The sequence below is a fragment of the Poecile atricapillus genome, chromosome 13 (assembly GCF_030490865.1).
Source record: "Poecile atricapillus isolate bPoeAtr1 chromosome 13, bPoeAtr1.hap1, whole genome shotgun sequence".
NCBI lineage: Eukaryota > Metazoa > Chordata > Aves > Passeriformes > Paridae > Poecile > Poecile atricapillus.
In genome coordinates this window covers 9,833,787-9,853,139 of record NC_081261.1, presented here as the reverse complement: position 1 = coordinate 9,853,139, position 19,353 = coordinate 9,833,787, and the positions used below count along the sequence as shown (strand labels likewise).

At 43.2% G+C, this 19,353-nt stretch overlaps 2 protein-coding genes and 1 long non-coding RNA gene across 8 annotated transcripts in view; 2 read left to right on the top strand and 1 right to left on the bottom strand.

Annotated features, from left to right (window-relative positions):
- The window catches only part of TCF7 (transcription factor 7), a 70,639-nt gene extending 70,105 nt beyond the window's left edge, over positions 1 to 534 (top strand). For 3 of the 5 annotated variants that reach the window (XM_058848963.1, XM_058848961.1, XM_058848962.1), the window contains one exon: positions 32 to 253. In XM_058848963.1, coding sequence (XP_058704946.1) covers positions 32 to 111 — 80 coding nt within the window. In that variant the 3' untranslated portion in view covers positions 112 to 253. Of the gene's footprint in view, positions 1 to 31 lie in introns of all 5 variants that reach the window. The other 2 variants (XM_058848964.1, XM_058848960.1) reach the window with 2 other exon arrangements.
- Positions 535 to 5,449: 4,915 nt separating this feature from the next.
- Positions 5,450 to 14,853, bottom strand: SKP1 (S-phase kinase associated protein 1). The gene is made up of 6 exons (XM_058848974.1): positions 14,699 to 14,853; positions 11,957 to 12,053; positions 9,633 to 9,706; positions 8,277 to 8,420; positions 7,503 to 7,643; positions 5,450 to 6,721 (listed from the first exon to the last, which is right to left on the bottom strand). The coding sequence occupies exons 2-6, from the start codon at positions 12,051 to 12,053 to the stop codon at positions 6,686 to 6,688; spliced, it is 492 nt and encodes a 163-aa protein (XP_058704957.1). The 5' UTR covers positions 14,699 to 14,853; the 3' UTR covers positions 5,450 to 6,685.
- Positions 14,028 to 19,353, top strand: part of LOC131584149 (uncharacterized) — an 11,581-nt gene continuing 6,255 nt past the window's right edge. The window contains exons 1-2 of one of the 2 annotated variants that reach the window (XR_009278664.1): positions 14,028 to 14,319; positions 17,060 to 17,224. This is a non-coding gene — a long non-coding RNA (uncharacterized LOC131584149). The remainder of the gene's footprint in view (positions 14,320 to 17,059; positions 17,225 to 19,353) is intronic. The other variant, XR_009278663.1, reaches the window with a different exon arrangement.

The following is a 19,353-nucleotide window of genomic DNA, read 5'->3' as shown; positions in this document are numbered from 1 at the left end:
TACTTACAGAGGCCTCTCTCCGCTGTTCCAGGAGGAAAAAGAAGTGCATTCGGTACCTACAAGGAGAAGGACGCTGTGCCAGCCCAGTTTCTTCCGATGGAAGTGCTATAGACTCCCCTCCATCCCCACCGGACGCACTCCGATGCATCCCCTCTGCCTTCCCGTCAGAGCAGCTCGCAGCCCCCGCCGACCCCGCACACCGCGACCAGCCCGACCCCTGCCCCATGTCCGCGCACCTCCCGCCCGCCTCCGGCCCCTCCAGACCCGGCGCCCGGCGCTCCCCGGCTCCAGCCGCGCCCCCCGCTTACAGCCGCGCCTCCTCGGGGACATAGTCCCTCGCCACCGCTGGCCACAGCGGGCACTCCGCTCGCCCACCTGGTTCCGCTGCCCCTGGACGAGGACCAGAGGCCCAGCCAAATCCCCACTTTACTGTAAAATATGCAAAGTTTGGCGACAGGATGACTTAAGGATGATGGAAAACTCACTTGGTTGGGGTTTTTGGAGGGGAGGGGTGATAAAGATAGTAAAGCAATTTTTTTAAAAAAAAGGTAAAAGAATAAGTACTTGCCAAAATTTAAAGTGCTGATGAGTAAACAAGCCTTTTGTCCCTGCCCTGTGATGCTTTTTTTTGCCTTTTTTTTTTTCCTGTTGTTACTGTTTGTTTGGGGTTTTGTTTTCTTTTCTTTTTTACTGCATCATCTCCAAGGGTGGCAGAGAGCAGAGCCACATCCCCAGCTTGCTGCTGTAGGTGGTAGGTGCTATCAGTCTAACCTTGGCTTCCACTCCCTGCCATCCAAGCTACTTCAAAGTGTAGTCACTCACAGATCTCTCATATCCATTACACCATGGAGCTGGAAAAGCTGGAATAGGAGTATTTTTTAAAAGCCCCTATGTCTGAAAAAGAAACATAGTGATGCCAGCATTCTGATCTGACCAGGTGAAAGTGAAATTAAATATTTAAACCAAGGAGGTTTTTTGAACTTATTTGAGAACAGGAGGATGATGTTTGAAGGTAACGGGTCTCTGTGCAGACATACCCCATTCCCTGGTTGTACAAGGCAGAAGAAAAGGGAGCACCAGCTGAGCAAAGGAGCACGGACTGGAAGGCTGCTGGAAGGGCTGGTGGTTGCTCAGGGCATTGCTCAGGTGCAGGGTCTGCCCTGCTGTTAGGAATTGTCCTCTGCAGCTGGGGATGGTCAGAAATGCCACCAGACTAACTGGCCAAAGCCTCAGAAATCAGTCTGTTGGTTTTGTAGGCTGTGATGGAGCTCTGCACCTCCACAGCAGTGAGCAGGGAAGGGCAAGTGGGGAGCCAGCAGCCCAGGATCACACCAGCCAGGGCTGAGGACCACGCTGGCCCAGCGGGTCCTCTGTCTGAGCGGATGGGGAGAGGTGTGAGCTCTCCCATCACGGGGCATGTGGCAGCAGAGCAGCACTCACGACCCTGATCTGGGCCCTGGCCAGATAAGAACCCTCTTTCATTATTCAGTGTAGAACTTTTAAAAAAAACTTATTCTAGCTTTTTCTAAAAGATTCTCCCGCCATTCCAATGATGATGCCAAATGTTAATGTATTCTCTTCAGCTTTAAAATGTTTACCAGTTTCTGGTATTGTATTTATATTCTGAGTTTGATAAAAAACACTGTGGATGGATTATGATCTCCATGAACTGATGTAAATCCCAAACAATTCCAAGTTCTGGATTTACTTCAGGTTTACAGTCTTCTGAGAGACCACAATCTAGTCCAGTGCAGACTTTTTTTCCTGTTTGAAAGAAATATATTCCAGACTGCTGAAGAGAAAAATGACACCACACAGAGGTACAGGGGGCACTGTTTTTTCCTACTTGATAGATGGGTACTGAATACAAATTACATAGTAATATTATTGTAGAACTGCAAGAAATTTAAGATGAACTTTATAATGTACAAACTATTTTTATATTTTTTTCTTAATGCAAAAACACAAACCATAATTTTTTACATTGGATTAAACGTAACTTTTTAACAAAGTTTATGCCTCAAAGATTTAAAATTAAAAAAAAAAAAAATCCAAACCTAACTAGTCTGTAGAGCAGCTTTGGGTTTAGTCCCTTTATTTAGATAGTTTTGCTTACAGTAGTGTAGATTTTTTATTTCTGGTTTTAGCTTAGAAGATCTCAACCTATTTCTTTATTCCTCTCCTGTGTAAATGTAGCCTCAGAAGCACTGACAGAAAGCTATGTGCATAAACCTGACAAGTTTGCAAAGAGCCATGTTGAAGTTTGAATCACTTTAACCCTTGGAGAAGCAGCATTACCTGATCCAACGCCAACTGTACACTTGTGTACTGACTGCTCTCAGAGGGTTAATTACATAGCACTAGATCAATATGCAATCTGCTCATTTTAAATTATTTTAGCAAGCTTAGCCAACAGCATTTTCCAGTGTTGAACAGAGAAACTCAGTAGACTTGCCAGACCTGACATGGTCTCTTTAATCATTTGATTTTCAAACAAACAAACAAAAAAACCCCAGCTTTAAAAAATGGCTGTGTCTCAGCTCTTCATTTGTCACTCTGAGACTCTCTGCTGTAAAAGTGTCACCTACTGGAAACACTGCAGATGACAGACCAACCACCACAGCCTGGTGTATCCCATACTGGCTGTAAGGCTGGTGTAACAACACCCAACTGGCACTGTGTGGCTGGATGAAAGATGTAACTTAGCAGCAAAGGAAAGGCAGGTAGAAAACAAAAAGCAGATGTGTCTAAATAACATCAGAGAAAATTTCAGGGAACGTCCTGATCAGTATTAAACTGGCCGAGGCATCCAGACCGGCCCTCATTCATTTCATGCCCCAGGACTTTCACCCACTTATTTCAAGGCTCCTCTGGCCCCTCCATGGTTGTGAGTCCCTGCCTCGACCAGCAAAAGGCTCATCTGCACTACAGCCTCCTCTCACTATTGTTATTCCAACTGATTCCTGCAAAAGCTCCTTAGTGACACCTAACACCCCCTCTCCAGGGGCCCTTCTCTAGGCCCTCATGCCATGGAAGCATTTTCAGAGCCCCAGAGCTGGAGCACTCACACCCACAGTGTTGTTCTGCCTGTGCTCTGCTCTATACATACAGGTTTATGGCCAGACTTTACCCTGTGCTTCCAGCTACTGCAGAATAAACTCAGAATATCCACTTGTCATATACTATACTCAGTTTATACTGGGGTAACTGAGAAAATTTCATTATTTTTATTCCAAAACACAGAAAAGATATCTTTAGGCTGCCCCTTTCCAAGACAAAACAGCATGACTGACTTCTGTTCCATGGCCCCACAGCTGATAACTAATGCCAAAACAAAGGTATTAATACCAAAAAAAGTGTCTTTAGACCTGCCATATCAAGTGTTGCTATTTTGTGTTAATATTCTTTTTTAATAGAAGGAAGACTTTGCCCTGAAGTTTTTATCTCAACAAGATTTTTTTTTCCTAGTTATTTTACAGCAGTTTTAACTCTTCCTGAAATACATATTTGAATTCCTGGAATCAGTATGAATGTAGAAATCATGGAAGTACCACTTCATTAAAACAAGTAAAACCACTGTATGTATGTAGCAGGGATAAATGTTTTGCAGCTGTACCTTCATTTGTCCAATGACTATCCATCATTTGTTGTAATTTTTTTACTTCACTGAGTTTGTATTTTTTGGCTTCTATGTTCAAAGTATGTTTATAGCTTTATAAATAAAGTAATTGCCAGACTGGCTGTTCAAAAGAGGCCACTGGACTTTATAATGCTATCAAACTCTCAAGTAACTATTTCTCAGCATTCAAGAGGATTCTTGCTTGCTTTTGTTTTTTCCCTTCAGCATTTGTATGTTTGAATAGTTTTTAGAATAACCGCCATTAACCTTCAATGGGTAAGACTGAGATAGTAAGCCAAGGTATACAAAGAAAATAGTTTTTGTACAATTCCTACTAACACCTAGCCTTCCCTCCCTCTGCCCCCACACTTAATCCCTTTATCCAAGAGAAGCCTGACCATGCACTGAACTTGGGGGGGGGGGAAAAGTTAGGGTAGCACCATACAAGTTAAACAGCAACAAAGTTAAACAGTGGGAAATCAGTCTCTCCTGCTTCCTGGAATTTCAGAGTACACAGCCAGTGCCTGTTAGACCAGCAAGGAGCAGGTTCAGCTGAAGCATGGAACACAGACAGCAGCCACATGACAGCCCAAACTCTCAGCATCTCCCCACTGTCCTTCTCTACAGCTGAGCACTAGTATTACTGGAGTGGGTAAGATAACTTGAGAGATAAAAAAAAAAGTCTTCCTGCCAGGCAGCTACAGAATTTGAATCTGGCTGAAGTTTGAGTCAGTACTACAGGGGAATTTCAATCAGAGAAAGTAAGTTGTATGCAATCCTAACTACCAAAACTAGTGAGAGTATTACAAATCTGCCAAAGCTACACAACGCCTTGAGCACATAGACCAGCCCTCCCCTAGATCTTCACAGGTGCCTCACTGCCAACAGCCAAGTGTCACAACCTGGAGCTTCAGCAGAGGCTCCACCACTGCACATCTGACAAGCACAGCTCAGGTTTTGGGCCAGCTGCTCTCACAGTTTCCAAGTTTTATCCCAGGTGTGGTTATGCAGGCACAGCACAGTTGGAGCAGTGCAATGAGGAAGATAAACTGTCTTCATTTCTCCCTCACCCTAAAGCAGCACAAGGCATCAGGCAAGGCAGTATCTGCTGACAGACATTGACATTGGACTCATGACAAGCACCCAAAGGAATTTACACAGGCTGCTGCCACCAAACACAATTACACCAGGCTTCTGCATTAGCCACAGCACTCGAGGGGGAAACAAGTGTACTGTGGAACACTGCACACAGAAATGGATTTATTTCTTGTAAGAATCCAGCCTAAGTTAATATTCAACTACAAACATAGCCACAGAAATGACATCACATTTTCCTCTAGTAGCACTTTTAAACTGATGTGCATTGTTTGCAATACAGGCTGCTAGAAAGGCTTCAGCATGCCCAAGTGTAGCAGTGGAGTACTTTATGCCCACTGACAATGTCTAATACACCCAATAAAATGCACAGCAGCACAAAGGCAGGCCCTGCAACCTCCTAAGCAACCAGATATGAGGAGCAGTATCCAAAGCATGGGTTGAAAGGCGGCTTTAGAGGAAATTCTGAATGCTTTCATAGTGGCTATATCCGAAAATTAGGTAAATCTTGGTAAGCCATGAAAAAAATCTCTCTCTCTATATTTAACCATCACCCAACATCATCTCAAAGTTGCCCACTGTGTCTAACTAGTACCCTGTATTAGTCTTTAAAAAAAGAACTCTACATCTGTTTCATTTCAATAAATCACTGCCTCAGTACTATTATTACTACACTCAGTAATTAGTGCCAGTAAAATTATCTAGCTCCAAATAACTAGAACCATTTGCAAACAAAAGTTTAAAAGCCCTTTATTAATTCAGAAGTGAAACACCAATATTTCAAGTGAGATAAGTATGTTTATTAAGGTTCATTCTACTCTAAGGTTTATACAGAGAATGGAATGCAATACAAGCTAAGAGCACACCTCAAAGATCTACCACACAACCATCCCCTACTCCCTATAAGGGAACTGTAAAAAAAAAAAAAAAACTAAAAATCAGAAAACCAGTTACTGCTTAACTAGTTGCAAGTGGCTTTGTCCAAAGAAGTTAAGATTGATATTGCATTAGCTTTGTATGCAATAATTAAGTCCCTAAAAGCTGAAGTATCACAGAGGCGTAAGATTTCCTGTGGACACATGAAACCATGTTTCCAAGAGCTACATCACAAGGGTCTTTAAAACTGCCTAAAAACCAGCCACTAATGGCATGCACAGATCAATAATATTTACTTTGGTAATGTCAGTCATTTTTGGTCAAATCTGGATTCCACTTTAAACAGTAACATGTATAAAAACACACCCATCCTGTGCATAAAGCAACACACTTTATTTGCTATCACCTAGAGGCAGGTCTTCAAGACATGGCTGAAGTATTCAAATTTAACTGTCAGGAGCTTGTTTAGTTCTAAATCACATTTTCACTAGTCTATAAGGCAAGACTAAAAGAACAAGAAAGTGGTCAAATATTTAATTGGTTTTTTAAATGCAGGACAAGAACCATCTTGAAAATTATATAGCTTTAAGTAACACTAACTTTTTTCCACAATGTTTTTGTAAGAAATCCAGTAACTTTTTTACATTATTTAGTTCCCCAAGACACATTCTGGTTTGTTTTTCTTTCTGAAGTTATCAATACCCTGTGTTTTGCCCATCTTGATGAAGAAGTCATAGATGTTTTTATTTACAACAGAGTCAATCCTTAGCACTATAACTGGACTTCAACAGTTTAAAAGTGTAATGCAAATGAGTGCTACTTCCCATACAGAATCCTTAAGTGCTACTTCCCATACAGAATCCACACTTAGTTCAGTTTTATTCATTGCAAAGTAAAAAGACATCCAATTACACTAGTAAAAACTCAGATTTAGATCTGTACTCAAAAAAAACACTACACATGCAAAGGGAACAACATCCTGCTAACACAACTTCATTTGCTGCTGCATTTGTCTAATATTAACAATTATGAACAGGGCAGTGCAACTAGTATTTGGAACAATCCTTACAGTGTTCGAGTGTCAGGCACAATACTTCATTTCTCTTCACACCACTGGTTCTCTTTACGTACCTGGAAGAGCAGGTTAACTGTTAGTATGTTGCAGTGAAATTCTAAACTGTAAAGATCCATAAGCATCCAGGATTATTCACTGCAGGGAGACAAACTTGGAGCAGCTTTAGTTTTTCACACAGATTTTGCAATTATAAAGTCTGTCTTCTAAACTGGCCTGTTTTTCAAGGTAAGACAGGTTTTTCATACCTAGGTTTGATCATATCTGAAATTCTCCAACCAAGTAAAGGAGAAGTAAATGGAATATCTTAAGTCTAAGCTGTTTGTTTCAGGACACAGCATCAAAAAATACCCAAGTCCACAACTCATTCCCTTGTATTGAAACCAGGCATCTTGTTCTGCTTTTTCCCAACTCTGCCATTTTTGTAGCTGGTTAGTTAGTCAAGTTTTAAGATCAATGAGTTTGTTACTTAGAGAACCCAAACTTACCTTTCCAGCCACATGCAGCAATACATCTTCAGCATTCCTACTACAAACCCAAACCATCAAACTGTCACACAGTCCTACGTGCTTTCTTACCAGACATGTTGGAGCTAGAAAAATCAATACACTTTGTTTTGACCTTTTCAGGTAACGGGATGCAAGTGTGGTAGACACCAAAAAGTCTTCTGCTAGTAGCACCCCAATTATGAGGAGTTGATGCATTCATTTACGTTTCTTGGTAACAAGTCTGTTGCATCACAAATTGAGTTACAAAGCACCACACAGTAAAACAAATCGATTTATGAAGCACCACAGCACAAACAGCCAGCTAAATTATAATTAAACTTAGACCAAGTACCTGTGCTTCTTCCTCTTCAGTGAAGTCATTCTTAATATTGAATGTCTTGCGAATTTCTTCTGGAGTTTTCCCCTTGATCATGTTTGCCACTGTCTTGCATGTGACATCCAGCAAACCTTTGATGTCCAAGTAATTTGCAGCCTGTATAAGAGTTTTCAGATTTAACACTTCCATATCAATATTCTGCCTCTGTAGATGCACTATCAAAGTTAAGTTTACTCTGAAATTTTAGAATATGTATGCAAACAGATCTCCACTTTGAGAAGCTTCTAGCTAGAACCCTCAAGGGACAGTACCTAAAACTTGCTTGGCAAACAAGGTTCTGTACCATGAAAAACACTCCTTCTGCTCCGCCTTTTACAAATAACTTTCAGAAGTCTGCAAATACCCAAGATCTTCAGTGTGGCAGTACTGTTAACTAGCCAAGGCAGGTAATGTTGGCTCACAGGTAAAAATTTACAAAGTTAGATTTTCATTTTTATGCAGATCTCCAGAACTCTATAACTAGTAATAAGCTCTCAACTTGGACTTGAGAACCATGGAAAAGACAGTGCTACTTAAAGTATACTGATTGATGAGTGAGTGTAGATTAATGCCAGAATTAAACTAACAAGCATTCCAACATCCTCAGCAATTTCAGCCAATACTTACCAGAACCACCTGCCCTCCCCACATCCCCCCTTCCAATGAAGTAGTAACTCAAGAAGCATAAAGGCTTTATTTCTCAAGTGCATAGCAGAGCTTCACAGGCACAGCTTTCCCGAGGACACTCACCAGGATAAGTTCAAAAAGTGTTCCTTGGTCTACTTTCAGAAACTCTTGATCCCACACAGGGATGTCATCTGTTCTCTTTTCTTTGTTCTCATCATCCTCAGGAGGAGGTGGATCATCCTTGTGATGGGTGCACCACTGAATCACCTAATTATGGTTTTAATATTAAAAGTTTTATCCAAGTGATTCTCCCATTAAACCCCAATTGTAACTTAACTTCATTTTGGAAGAAATGAACTTTTTTCTCTAGACTAATACTAAACTCCTGTATGAACATGCTCAAATCCCCAGTATTTTCATTTTAGAACAACTGATCTCCAATTCCAGAATACAACAGCTTTCAGAAATCCCAACTGAGTTAGGAGCGTGTTAATTCCTTAATCTTAAAAGCCAGCTGCTGGTGCTATATAGTTATTAGTCTGTGCTAAGATACACGGGCTGTACAAAGAAAACTTAAACCTCATTTTGCTGTACTTAATCTGTTTGCAGAAACACACTTTGTATTAAGCAGACCACTACATAGGGGAAGAATGCAGAGTGGTAATAGCTACCAGCAGGTCACGTTCACCCCAGTACAAAGTTCAGCCAACAAGTTTGCCATTAGTGTTGGTTTGGGATTTGTTTTGTTTTTTATTTGGGAACATGCAATCTCATGACCCAGACAAATAAAAGGAGCAGAGACCTACTGCAAGCAAAATCCTGTTCCATTTCACCAACCCAAGAGACTTCACAAGTTTAAGTTACTTATGTGTCTGTTCACTAGGAAACAGTTCCTAACCCCATATTTACCCCAAAACAGGCATAATAGTTTGGTGCTTACTTTGGCACTGCTGTATTTGAAAGCATAAAGAATCTTGGACACCACATGACTACACTCTTCTCTTTGACCCAATGACCATGGTCTATTAATGAATTTAATACCACCAAGCACACACAGTGTCTCAAGCACTGTCACTGCCACCCAGACACAGCAACTGCCACTGACAGTCACTCTCATCACTGCCTGTCCCTTAATCTTTTCTCCAAACATTTGCATCTCATGAACAGACACCTCAGTTCACATAATCCAATTAAAATCAGTGCTTTAACACCATGAAATGGCAGTGTGCACGGATGCCCAGCAACACTTCCTTAGGAAGCCTGTCTGGCCTCCAGCTGCTGTGCCAGGTCAACTCGTATATGTATTCTGCCATTACCCACCTGCCAGCCCCAGCCCACATACCTGTGTTCATGCACCTTGATTTGGTTAAATTTGTAGCACATGAAATATTTTTCAATTAATAGTTCATAATTTCCAACCCCAAGAAGAATTTCATATTTCTTTACTGCCATGCAGCACAACCTCTTTCATCAACTTACCTTTTTTAAGATGGCTGCATTAACATTTGGAAGAGGGACTGGGTCATCATCACCTTCATCATCCATTCCCAAATCTAAAAATGGAAAGGTGACTGAGCAATTGGCAGACAAAAGCATTAACTGAATTGGAATGCTTCATCAGTTCTTCACTATTTTGACAACACTGAGGCTGAATGATTGGTAACAAAGGACCTCTAAACTGTGAAGTCAGGAGCTTTTGTAAGGCTTTGTGGAGCTATGGCTGCATTATACATCCTAGGTTGTACCAAGTTGAGGTTAAGTGGTTGATAAGGCTCCCCCATCAAATGAGAGCATCTACAAACCATCAACTAAACAGTAGTGCTCTGAATCTGAATTCAGCTGCTGAACTATCTGACAAACCTTTGTGTATTTTTACCACTTACACAGTTTCAACCCAAAAGTTCTCACTGAGGGCTCCCATTCAATATATGATTAAATAAGAATTCAAATCTACTGTGATAGACACCATGTCTTGTCCTCTGCATGAGCAGGAAATACTGTAGCCACAGAAGTGCTGCTCTCAAGCTCTGAATCACTTGTACCAACCCTGCACCAGCTGAAGAAGTTCACATGGTAAGACAGCAGCACAAATCCTTCCATCAGAAAAAGCACTTATAAAGCATGCTTCCAACACTCCTTGTTTTAAAAGCTTGTCAGCATACTCCAGAGAGATTTGGATTTGTCCCCTTGATATGATCAAGGAAATCAGTGTAAAAATTAGGAGAAAAACGTAACTATAGTTTTAACTTGATACACAAAACAAATACCACATTAGCCATCTTTGGTTAGAGAATGTGCTTTTTTTCTTACCCAAATGCTAACAGTTGGATGACACCCCAAATGTCAAAGACATCTTGTAATTAGTTATGTAATTGAGTAATGATGCAGACCTTCACTCATTACATGCACAGATGAGCCAATTCTCTACCATCAAGGAACCTAATTTCTAATAACATATGATCATCATCACTCCTCAAATTCGTACGTGATAAATATCCTGTACTTCTATATTTAGACAAATCCTCTACTGTTGTTATCAGTGGGATCCTAGTTAACACTACTTTTTTGTTTGAAATGACTCCACAGATTCAGAACTGAAACACTGTCATTAAAAGATGCTAAAATATTTCAAGCAATATCTGAAGTTTAGTCAACTCTGCCTGACTTGTCACCATCACCTCTGAAGCAGCAATTTTACCTGTTAGCAGAAAATTGATATTTCATTGGTGGTGCTGGGGTGCTCAGTAAAACCCAAACTTTCAGCTCCTCCCCTCTCAGCTGCAGCACCCATCACACAAAACATTAACTGATGCTCAGCCACCTGCACTGAAAATGCACCTCACCTGTACTAAAAGACTGGTACCATAAACTGGTGTCTTTCTAACCTGGGAGAGAACCAAACTTACAACACTTCACCTGAATAACTTCCCTCTATCTCCAGCTGAGTGTCACTAAACACCAGCAGTGACACAGCTCCTGCAGGACAAAACTGAGAACTGTGCACCCTAATGCATTCAATTTCCTGCTTGTGTTGCCAACCATGTTCAACAGCAGCTTATTAACAGAATAGAAGTGTTCAATGCCTGACATAATTCAACCTTATTTTTACTGTTCTTATAAGGTGTCACAACAAAACAAAGATTTATATGCAAGAGCAATATATTAACTACATGTTCAGAAATAATTGCTTCTAAGTTAATTCATGAATACATCCAAAAACTAGAAAAAAAATACCAGTAAACAATGAGGATTTGCACTAGAGGGATTAGACAGTTTGCTCTGTATCCCAGCCATCTGGCAAATTTCCCCTCCCCCGCCATGAGTTCTTTTGTTTCAAATTTATGTCAGCAGGCGATCAGACCTAAGTATTTATCCCAAATAATTGAACAGCATTCACAAGCTCACAATACAGGTTTAACTTCAGCTCTTTACTGCATTGATTTATTATCTCCCACTCCATACAAGTGATATTTACATTCTAAGACTGGTTTGTGTGATTAAATAAACTGAAGTTTTAAATATTATTAATATTCTATTTGCTTAACTCTCACAAAACTGAAATAGACTGTAGGTAAGGCAGTGGGTTGCTTGTATTTTACTGACCTCCTTACAAGCGCTCTTAACCAAGGCTTTTTACAAGAGCATGTGCACCCTAAACAGTTTCAGCCACAACAGCAGTTTTTATCCAGCTGTTTTGGCAGGAGATAGCAAGCTGCTCCACAGACCTGGGAGTCTTTTTCAGCACAGTACCAGCTTGTCTCAATTCCTGTCCAAGAGACTTGCTCAGGGTCTCACATTCTTACCTTCCAGCATAGTCTTTATAGTCACAGACTGTTTTGCAATTTCCACATCAACTTCGAAGATTTCTCCATCTGAGCTCTGCAGTTTAATTGAAGGCATCTACAAGAGAAAGACAGTTATTTCCACACAATATTCAGCAGATATTACAAGTTTAGCTGGTTCAAAGATATGCATCACCTTTACTGCTGAAATTGTTTCTTCCCAACAGCAGATAGCCCAATGCCACTTAAGGTACACTAAGATTACTCTCTTCTGGAATCAACAACCCTAAATTCATCAATCCTCATGCTTAAAAACAAGGATTGATTAAAGTCAAACACTAATTTATGAGCCTTTTCCTTAATTTGAAAGCATAAAATACTCAGATTAGGCAATAGTGCTTTTCTGTTCCAGTACAACACTAGAGCTACCCTTCTCTTGAAAAAAATTTTCAACGCTTCCAAAACACCACTTGCCTTCAAATCCAAACAACTGCTCTTCACTTCAACTGCTCAAACAATGTCAGATCTCAAAAGCAGTTTTCAAATGATAGCCTTTGGAACAGAATCATAACATTGAGGTTGTAAGGAATTCCCCTAGACATTCCAGTCCAGCCTCCCTTGCTCCAAACAGAGTTAAACAGACCAGGTTACTCGGGATAAAAGGCTTTCTTCCAGAAAAGTGTTTGGTTTTCTGAAGAGATTAAAAAGCAATAAACTCCTACAAGGAAGGCTTTCAAAGCAGGAAGCAAGATCAGTACTTCATTAGCATCTGAGATGACCATGCATTTTAACAAAGTTCCTCAAACTGTAGTGAGACCTACAATAAAGAGGCAGCAGCCTCGAAAGATGTCATTAGCAGAAACACAATCAAATTTTACAAAAAAGCAACATTTCAGATAGGTTACAACTCAAAACCAGAAGTAAAGCACATGACACAGTAGCCAAGAGATTACAACTTCTGTCTGAAACTACACATGCAGACTGTGTGGTGTATCACTACACTTGAGCCAAGCAAAAGACATTATAAACACAACTGTCTGGCCAAATAAATTTTATAAATTTGCTCTCAAACAGCTAGTAGGATGTGTTCTAAGTTCCTTTACCACTCAAAATATTTGTTAGCAGCATACCATTGCAACAGTTCCCTTTTTTTTTTTGGTCCTCAAGTTACCTGCTTCAAGATCACTAAAGCATGTGTTTGCACAGCCTGCAACTACTGTAAACAGCTCTGGGAACAAAGAATTTAAATTTCAATTAAATTTCAAATGTTCTTCCCCCACCAAACTTACAAGCTTCACACACTAGTTCCCCACAGTAGTAGCTGAGCTATCAACAGTTAACAAACCGGACCACTTGCAGCAAACTTGAATTACCTCTCTCTGAAAGCTCATCAGTGTAGTGTGACTGAGCCTGACAGCCCTGTGCAAACCTAGGCCAAGGGAGGCTTGGCCAACACGTGTTATTAAGCAGCTCACACCAGCCCCAAGTCCTCATTGCTTTAATTTCCATTTGGCAGTGAGCAGCCAGTTAATGTTTACACAGCAACGTAACCCTATATAACAGTGCTACTTCTAATTAAGATGGGTGTTCTGGAGGAACATGATTATTCCAAAGGTACAAGTGTGTGTGTGTGTATATGTATATATATGTGTATATATATATATGTGAGTGTGTGTATATAAATATATATACACACACAAAACCAAAATCTTGATTAAATCACAGTTCTGGGTTAGCAGTTTGAATGATGTTCTGGGGAAAGTGCTGTAGGCACACATTTTAAATTTAATGCATCTGTTCTTGCAGTGACTGCCTGGGAGCACTCCAGAACAAACCCAGCTCCATCGCCAGCCTCCCTGTGCCTGGGCTTACATAATGCTGCACAGCAGAGCCGGCCAGGCAGGACTGCTGCCTTAGCCAGGGGAGACCCTGCAAGAATATTTCCCTCCCATCACCCAAACCCACTTTTAACATGAGCTTTAGTTATTGCTGAGGGTCTGAAACAGGTAGAATGAAGTTAAACTACTACCTTATCATTGACAACACATCAGAATACCACAGAACACAGTTTCCTAGAAAATAGGGGGGGGGGGGGGGGGGAATTGATTTTTAGCAAGCTGCAGTACAGCTCTGGCAGGTGACAGTCTCTGGGCAGCAGCACCACAGGGTGACTAAGCAAACCACTCCTAAAAGCTTTATTCGACAACAGCACAACAGGCTGGGAGCCGGGCTGAAGCCAAACCTGAATTACAGCGGTAATTTACATGTCTAAGCCTGAAACGCCGAGCTCAGCCACCTACAGCTGCGCCTCCCAGCGCCATGCCGGATGGATGCCCGCTGCTTCCCCCTCACCTCCCGCGTCAGCGCCGGTAACCAGGAGCCAGGTAACCAATTCACACCTGAGGCGCGGCCTCTCCGAGACACGGGGGGGCAGAGGGAGGCGGGAGGGGGAGGTACAGCTGCCAGGGAGCCGCGGGGGGGAGGCTCGGTCGGCTCGAAAGCTTCACTCGCCATCCCCGCGAGCAACGCTCCCCACACCGCCCCCGCGGGAGTTTCATTCCCGCACAGATCGGGAGGGCTCGGCCCCAACGAACCCCGGCAGCTCCATCCCTGCACGGCCCAGAAGCGCCCATCTTTCCGCCCGCCCCGGCCCCCGCAATCACCCCACGGCCTCCCGGCCCTCCCGGCGGGGAGGCCGGGCCCGCCACCTCCACACAGTTCCTGTTACTGGCCCCGCGCCTCCCCGCCCCGCTCGGGCCTCACCGTGAGGCAGCAGTGGCTCCGCGAACGGACCGTGAGGAGGCGGCGGCGGCTCTCGGCCCGACTGCGGCGGCGCTCTTATACTGAGGGGGGGCGGGGGAAGGACCCGCCTCTCAGCGCCTCGCAACACCCGGGCTGCCCGACGCGAACGCCTGAGCAAAACACCCGACAGCGGCTTCCAAACGCTAAAAACCCACACTCGCTCCGCCTTCCGTGAGGTGCGGAGGGGGCAGCGGACCGAAACGGATTTGAGGGGACGAGCGGCCGGTGGAGAGTTTTTCAGGCAGCGTCGGAGTCGCGCCAGAAACTGCACAATAGACGGAGGCCAGGGCCCCTCCCTGCGGCCTGCGGGGCCCGGCCGGCCGCCGTGAGGGGGGAGCGGGCCCTCTGGGGTCTGGGTCAGCCCCTGAGGGCAGCGTGGGGCTCCCGTGAAGGCGGTGTCCGGGGCTGGCTCGGTGCCTTTCTGCAGGCCCGGCTGGCAGGTCGTGTGGTGAAATCGGTCATTCAGGGTAACCCGAGCTCGCCCCAGAACGCCCACGCTGCGGGTTTTCCTTCACGGGGAGAAAGGCCGAGGCCCGGGGATAAGCGGGGTCATGGTGCGAGTATCTGTGGATGCTTCCCGCGGATAAATATGGTGAAACCCCATCGTCAGGGGTTGCTCCAGCGGTGGAAGTAATTTTAGTGGAAAAACAGCATTGAACAACTGGCTACTTCAAAATTGTTCCAACATCAGACAACTTTCCTCAAGTGGAAGTACATGCGGGACCTTTAATGGAGCCGGAAATCGATTTAGCTCTGAGTGGTGCTCACAGACCCATCTGCCCTAGATATTGCCAGGAATTTCAGGCAGCTCAAACTCAGCCCTTTAAAGCATCTCCAGACACCAGCTTTGCAAGCAGGCCCCGAGCCGAGGAGCAGAGCAGAGCTGGGCACCCAAACTACTTTGTGTTAGCACAGCCCCACCTGAGCACTGTGCCCAGCACGGGTGATGGCTGAAAGGTCACCAGTGTGTGCTAGAAAGCAACAAGTACTGGGTTTTCAGGGGAAAAAAAGGGTATGTGAAGGGTTTTTCTTTGTGAGGAAGGGCAGGGTATGACCCCTCATGTTGCTGTGAAGTGTCCGGGACACTGTTGTGGTGTCACAGCACACACTCCATGCTCTGCTGCTAAGCCCAGTTTTGCATCAGCTCTTTATGGCAAAATGGCTTTTAAGTAGGCAAGATACTGACACAGTAGGATTCTGAGCACAGGATTCTGACCATTTGCTCTACTTTCAATCCTAAACAAAAATGTCTTAAGAGCCAAAAAGCATGTTTTCACATCACTCCAATGCAAACACAGCCAGGGTGCCTGTAAGCACACTGATACCTGCAACAGCACTACATTGCAGAGTACTGCATCATTTATAGCCTCAGGCAGCACTAGGGGAGGTTCAGGTTGGACATCAGTAAGGATTTCTTCCCTGAAAGGGTTGTCAAGCATTGGCAGGGTGGTGAAGTCACCATCCATGGAGGTGTTCAAGAAACAACTGAACATAGCACTGAGTACTCTGCTCTTGTTGACAAGGTGCTGATCAATTGAGGATTGGACTTTGTAATCTTGGAGATGTTTTCCAAGCTTAATGATTCTGTGCTAAGTCACAGGTTTTGCTTCCCTTGGGGTCCCAGAGAGTCCCAGGCTGTGCACCCCACATGTTAGGGAACAAATGATAGCCAGACCCCTGGAAAATATCTTCTAATATGAAAAATTTTCACAGGATTCAGAATTTCTTAGTTGAGAAGCTTGTTTTGCTCAGTTCAGTAGCCAAGTCTGTGAAGTGTCAAGTATTCCTTACTCCCTTCCCTCCTTTTCTTCCTTCCCTTCCATCTGAGAGTAGACATAGAATCATAGAATATTATGGGTTGGAAGAGACCTTAAAGCTCATCTGGTCCCACCTACCCCTGCCATGGGCAGGGGCACCCTCAGGTTGCTCAGGGCCCTGTCCAACCTGGCCTTGGACACTTCTGGAGTGGGGCAGCCATAACTTCTCTGGGCAGCCTTTGCCATTATTTATCTCACATAACAAGTGAGACTACAGTTAGAAAAGTATTTAATATTAAATACCTTGTTTATTGGGGCTGATTCTCTGGAGAGGTGGAAGACTCAGATTCTCAGCCAGGAAGGACCTCCTAGAGCTCAGCTGATAGCCAAGCTGTTCTACATCAGCACAGATCACTTAGAACAGACTTCTCTATAAATTCCAAAGAACTGTCGGAGGTGACTGCCTGACTTGGGAAGCTTGTTTCATGGGCTTTAGGATGCTGAGCAGCTTGTTAGTCAGAGCAGACTTGAATACAACTCTGAGCAACCTGATCTGACTTTGCAGGTAGATCCAGGTCACCTCTGTGGTCCCGTGCAGCCTGGATTACTGTGTGCTTCTGTAAGGTGTACTCCTCTGGAACTCTTCCTAACAGCTGAGTGAGCAGACAGGGGGGCCATGTGATGCTTGGCAACAGACTTGGACACTAACAGAAGTTCCTCAGAGATCCTGGTATTGATAACCACATAAACTCTTTGTTCACCATTGAATGGGACCTAATTTTAATTTTTAATTTATATGTACCTCTATATATAGAATATGAAGCCTCCAGACTACATCTGAGTTTTTGATTGTAACAGCATCACATTTACCTCTTTCTTCCTCAATCACACCATCTCATACTCCAGTGCTGAGAACCACATTCAGTGTACTAAAAACCAGTGCCTTTATTTTCCTTAAATTATTATTTTTTATTTATATTAAAACTCATTGGTTTAGGGAATCAGACAATAACAGAAGGTGGCCAAAGGAAAACATATCTACAAATTCTAAATCTCCTTTCCCAGTGTTGCCAAGGACCAAGGTTTCTGATTTGGTTTGTGACCAGCAAGCACAAGCTCACAGACTGTAAATCAGGCTCAGCAAAGGGAGAATGAGGTTTGCTCTCAACACAAGACAAATCTAGTGCAATCTAGGGACAGGCAGAAATCTAAATTCCATGCTAAATTATAGTTGTAGATAAATTTAATTCAGAATTATACCGCTGATGAGCTTTATACTTGGTGCAGCTCTCCAAAGGAGAAAATTCTATCCTCAGTGGACTTTGAATTTTACTAATTTGTTGAATTAGAAGTCTGTGGAAGTTAAAACAGCAAAAACACCCCACACCCCAAAAAGAGGCAGATGGCTGTCACAGATATGCTATAATCACACGATGGCACCTCCCACTGTGCCCTACATATAGTACAATCAACCTCCCCAGCCACTCCAGCTGCTTCCCGTTATCTGTTGTGAAAAAGCAGCTGCTGCAGCGGCGATAGCCCAGTCCTGTGAGTCAGTCAATATTAATGGCACAGAGTCCCCATCCCTGGCTAAAGCTGCAATGTAAAGAACAAGATTGCTTTAAAAGGGGGTGGCCCAATTTCAATTGTTCTGCACATAGATAATGATTGCACTGCAAATAATCCTAAAACTGAGCATTGCTTCCCTGAGTGCAGAGAATCACACCATGTATCAGCAACAGGTAAATTACAATTAAGGGCCTTTGACCACTGAGAACATGGAGGAGGAAGGGAGCAGCTTAACACCAAAGCAAATACCTGAAAAGATTTGAGCAACTGAGCTTGATTTAACGCTTAATCAGATCCAGAAGAGCTCTGACCTACATAATCACAGCATCCCTGGGCTGTAGGCACAGCCAGTTGAAGAGCCACGCAGCCACACAGTAAGAGGGTTTAAATGTGCTGAACGTGAGGGAGCAGCATCCTGGACACAGCCCTGAATCTGCTCCACAGACTCAGATTCCTTTCTTGCTTGTTTCTCTTGGGCAAAAATTAATGTGCCCCCCCTCTTTAGAGCACCTTGCATTCTGCTTTGACAGAGAAACAGGAATTTTTTTTTTAGCTGCTAGTGGTGATTTAGAGACTATGGAGATAACACACTGATTGTTTTTCTGTACAAATGTGATGTGGGGTTGTCAAAGTCTAATGACAATCAGGCTTGAAAGAGCTCAGCTTTGCTCCATCAACAAGTTGGAAAAATCCAGAGAACTCATCTTGGATTCAGTGAACCAGGGAGAGCAAGCCAGGGAAAGAGCCAGGTAGGACCATGGAATCTGAAAAAGAACCTCATCTACATGTAGGGGAAAATGAGACTTGCTGCAAAAATAATCCCTTTTTTTCAGGAATACAAAAGATGAGGAACATTTTTTAAAACAAGCAGCCACATCAAATTTGGAAATAATTGAACTGACTGGTTCAGTGTAAAACCAGGGAACATCAGAATTATTCATGTAAGAGAGATGGTAGAAAGACCCTGGCAAGCTCAAAGGCCTGGGCCACTAGTTTTTAGAGCAGTCTTGGAACAATGCAGCAGCAGAAGAGGAAAATTCTTGTTCTCAGTAAAAGTCTGAAAAAGCTAATTATATAAAAAAACTAATTATTGCATTTCCACTTAATCAAAATTTGTATTAAAGCAGCATCCTTGAGAAGCTGTCACTTTTCATACAAGTTGTACCCCAGCAAATCAAAATGGTGGGTGGCAAAACCCAGCAGTGAGAGTCTAGGTCAGAGAATCAGACTCCTAGAATAGTTTGGGTTGGCAGGGACCTTAAAGCTCTTCCATGTCCAATGCTCTGCTGT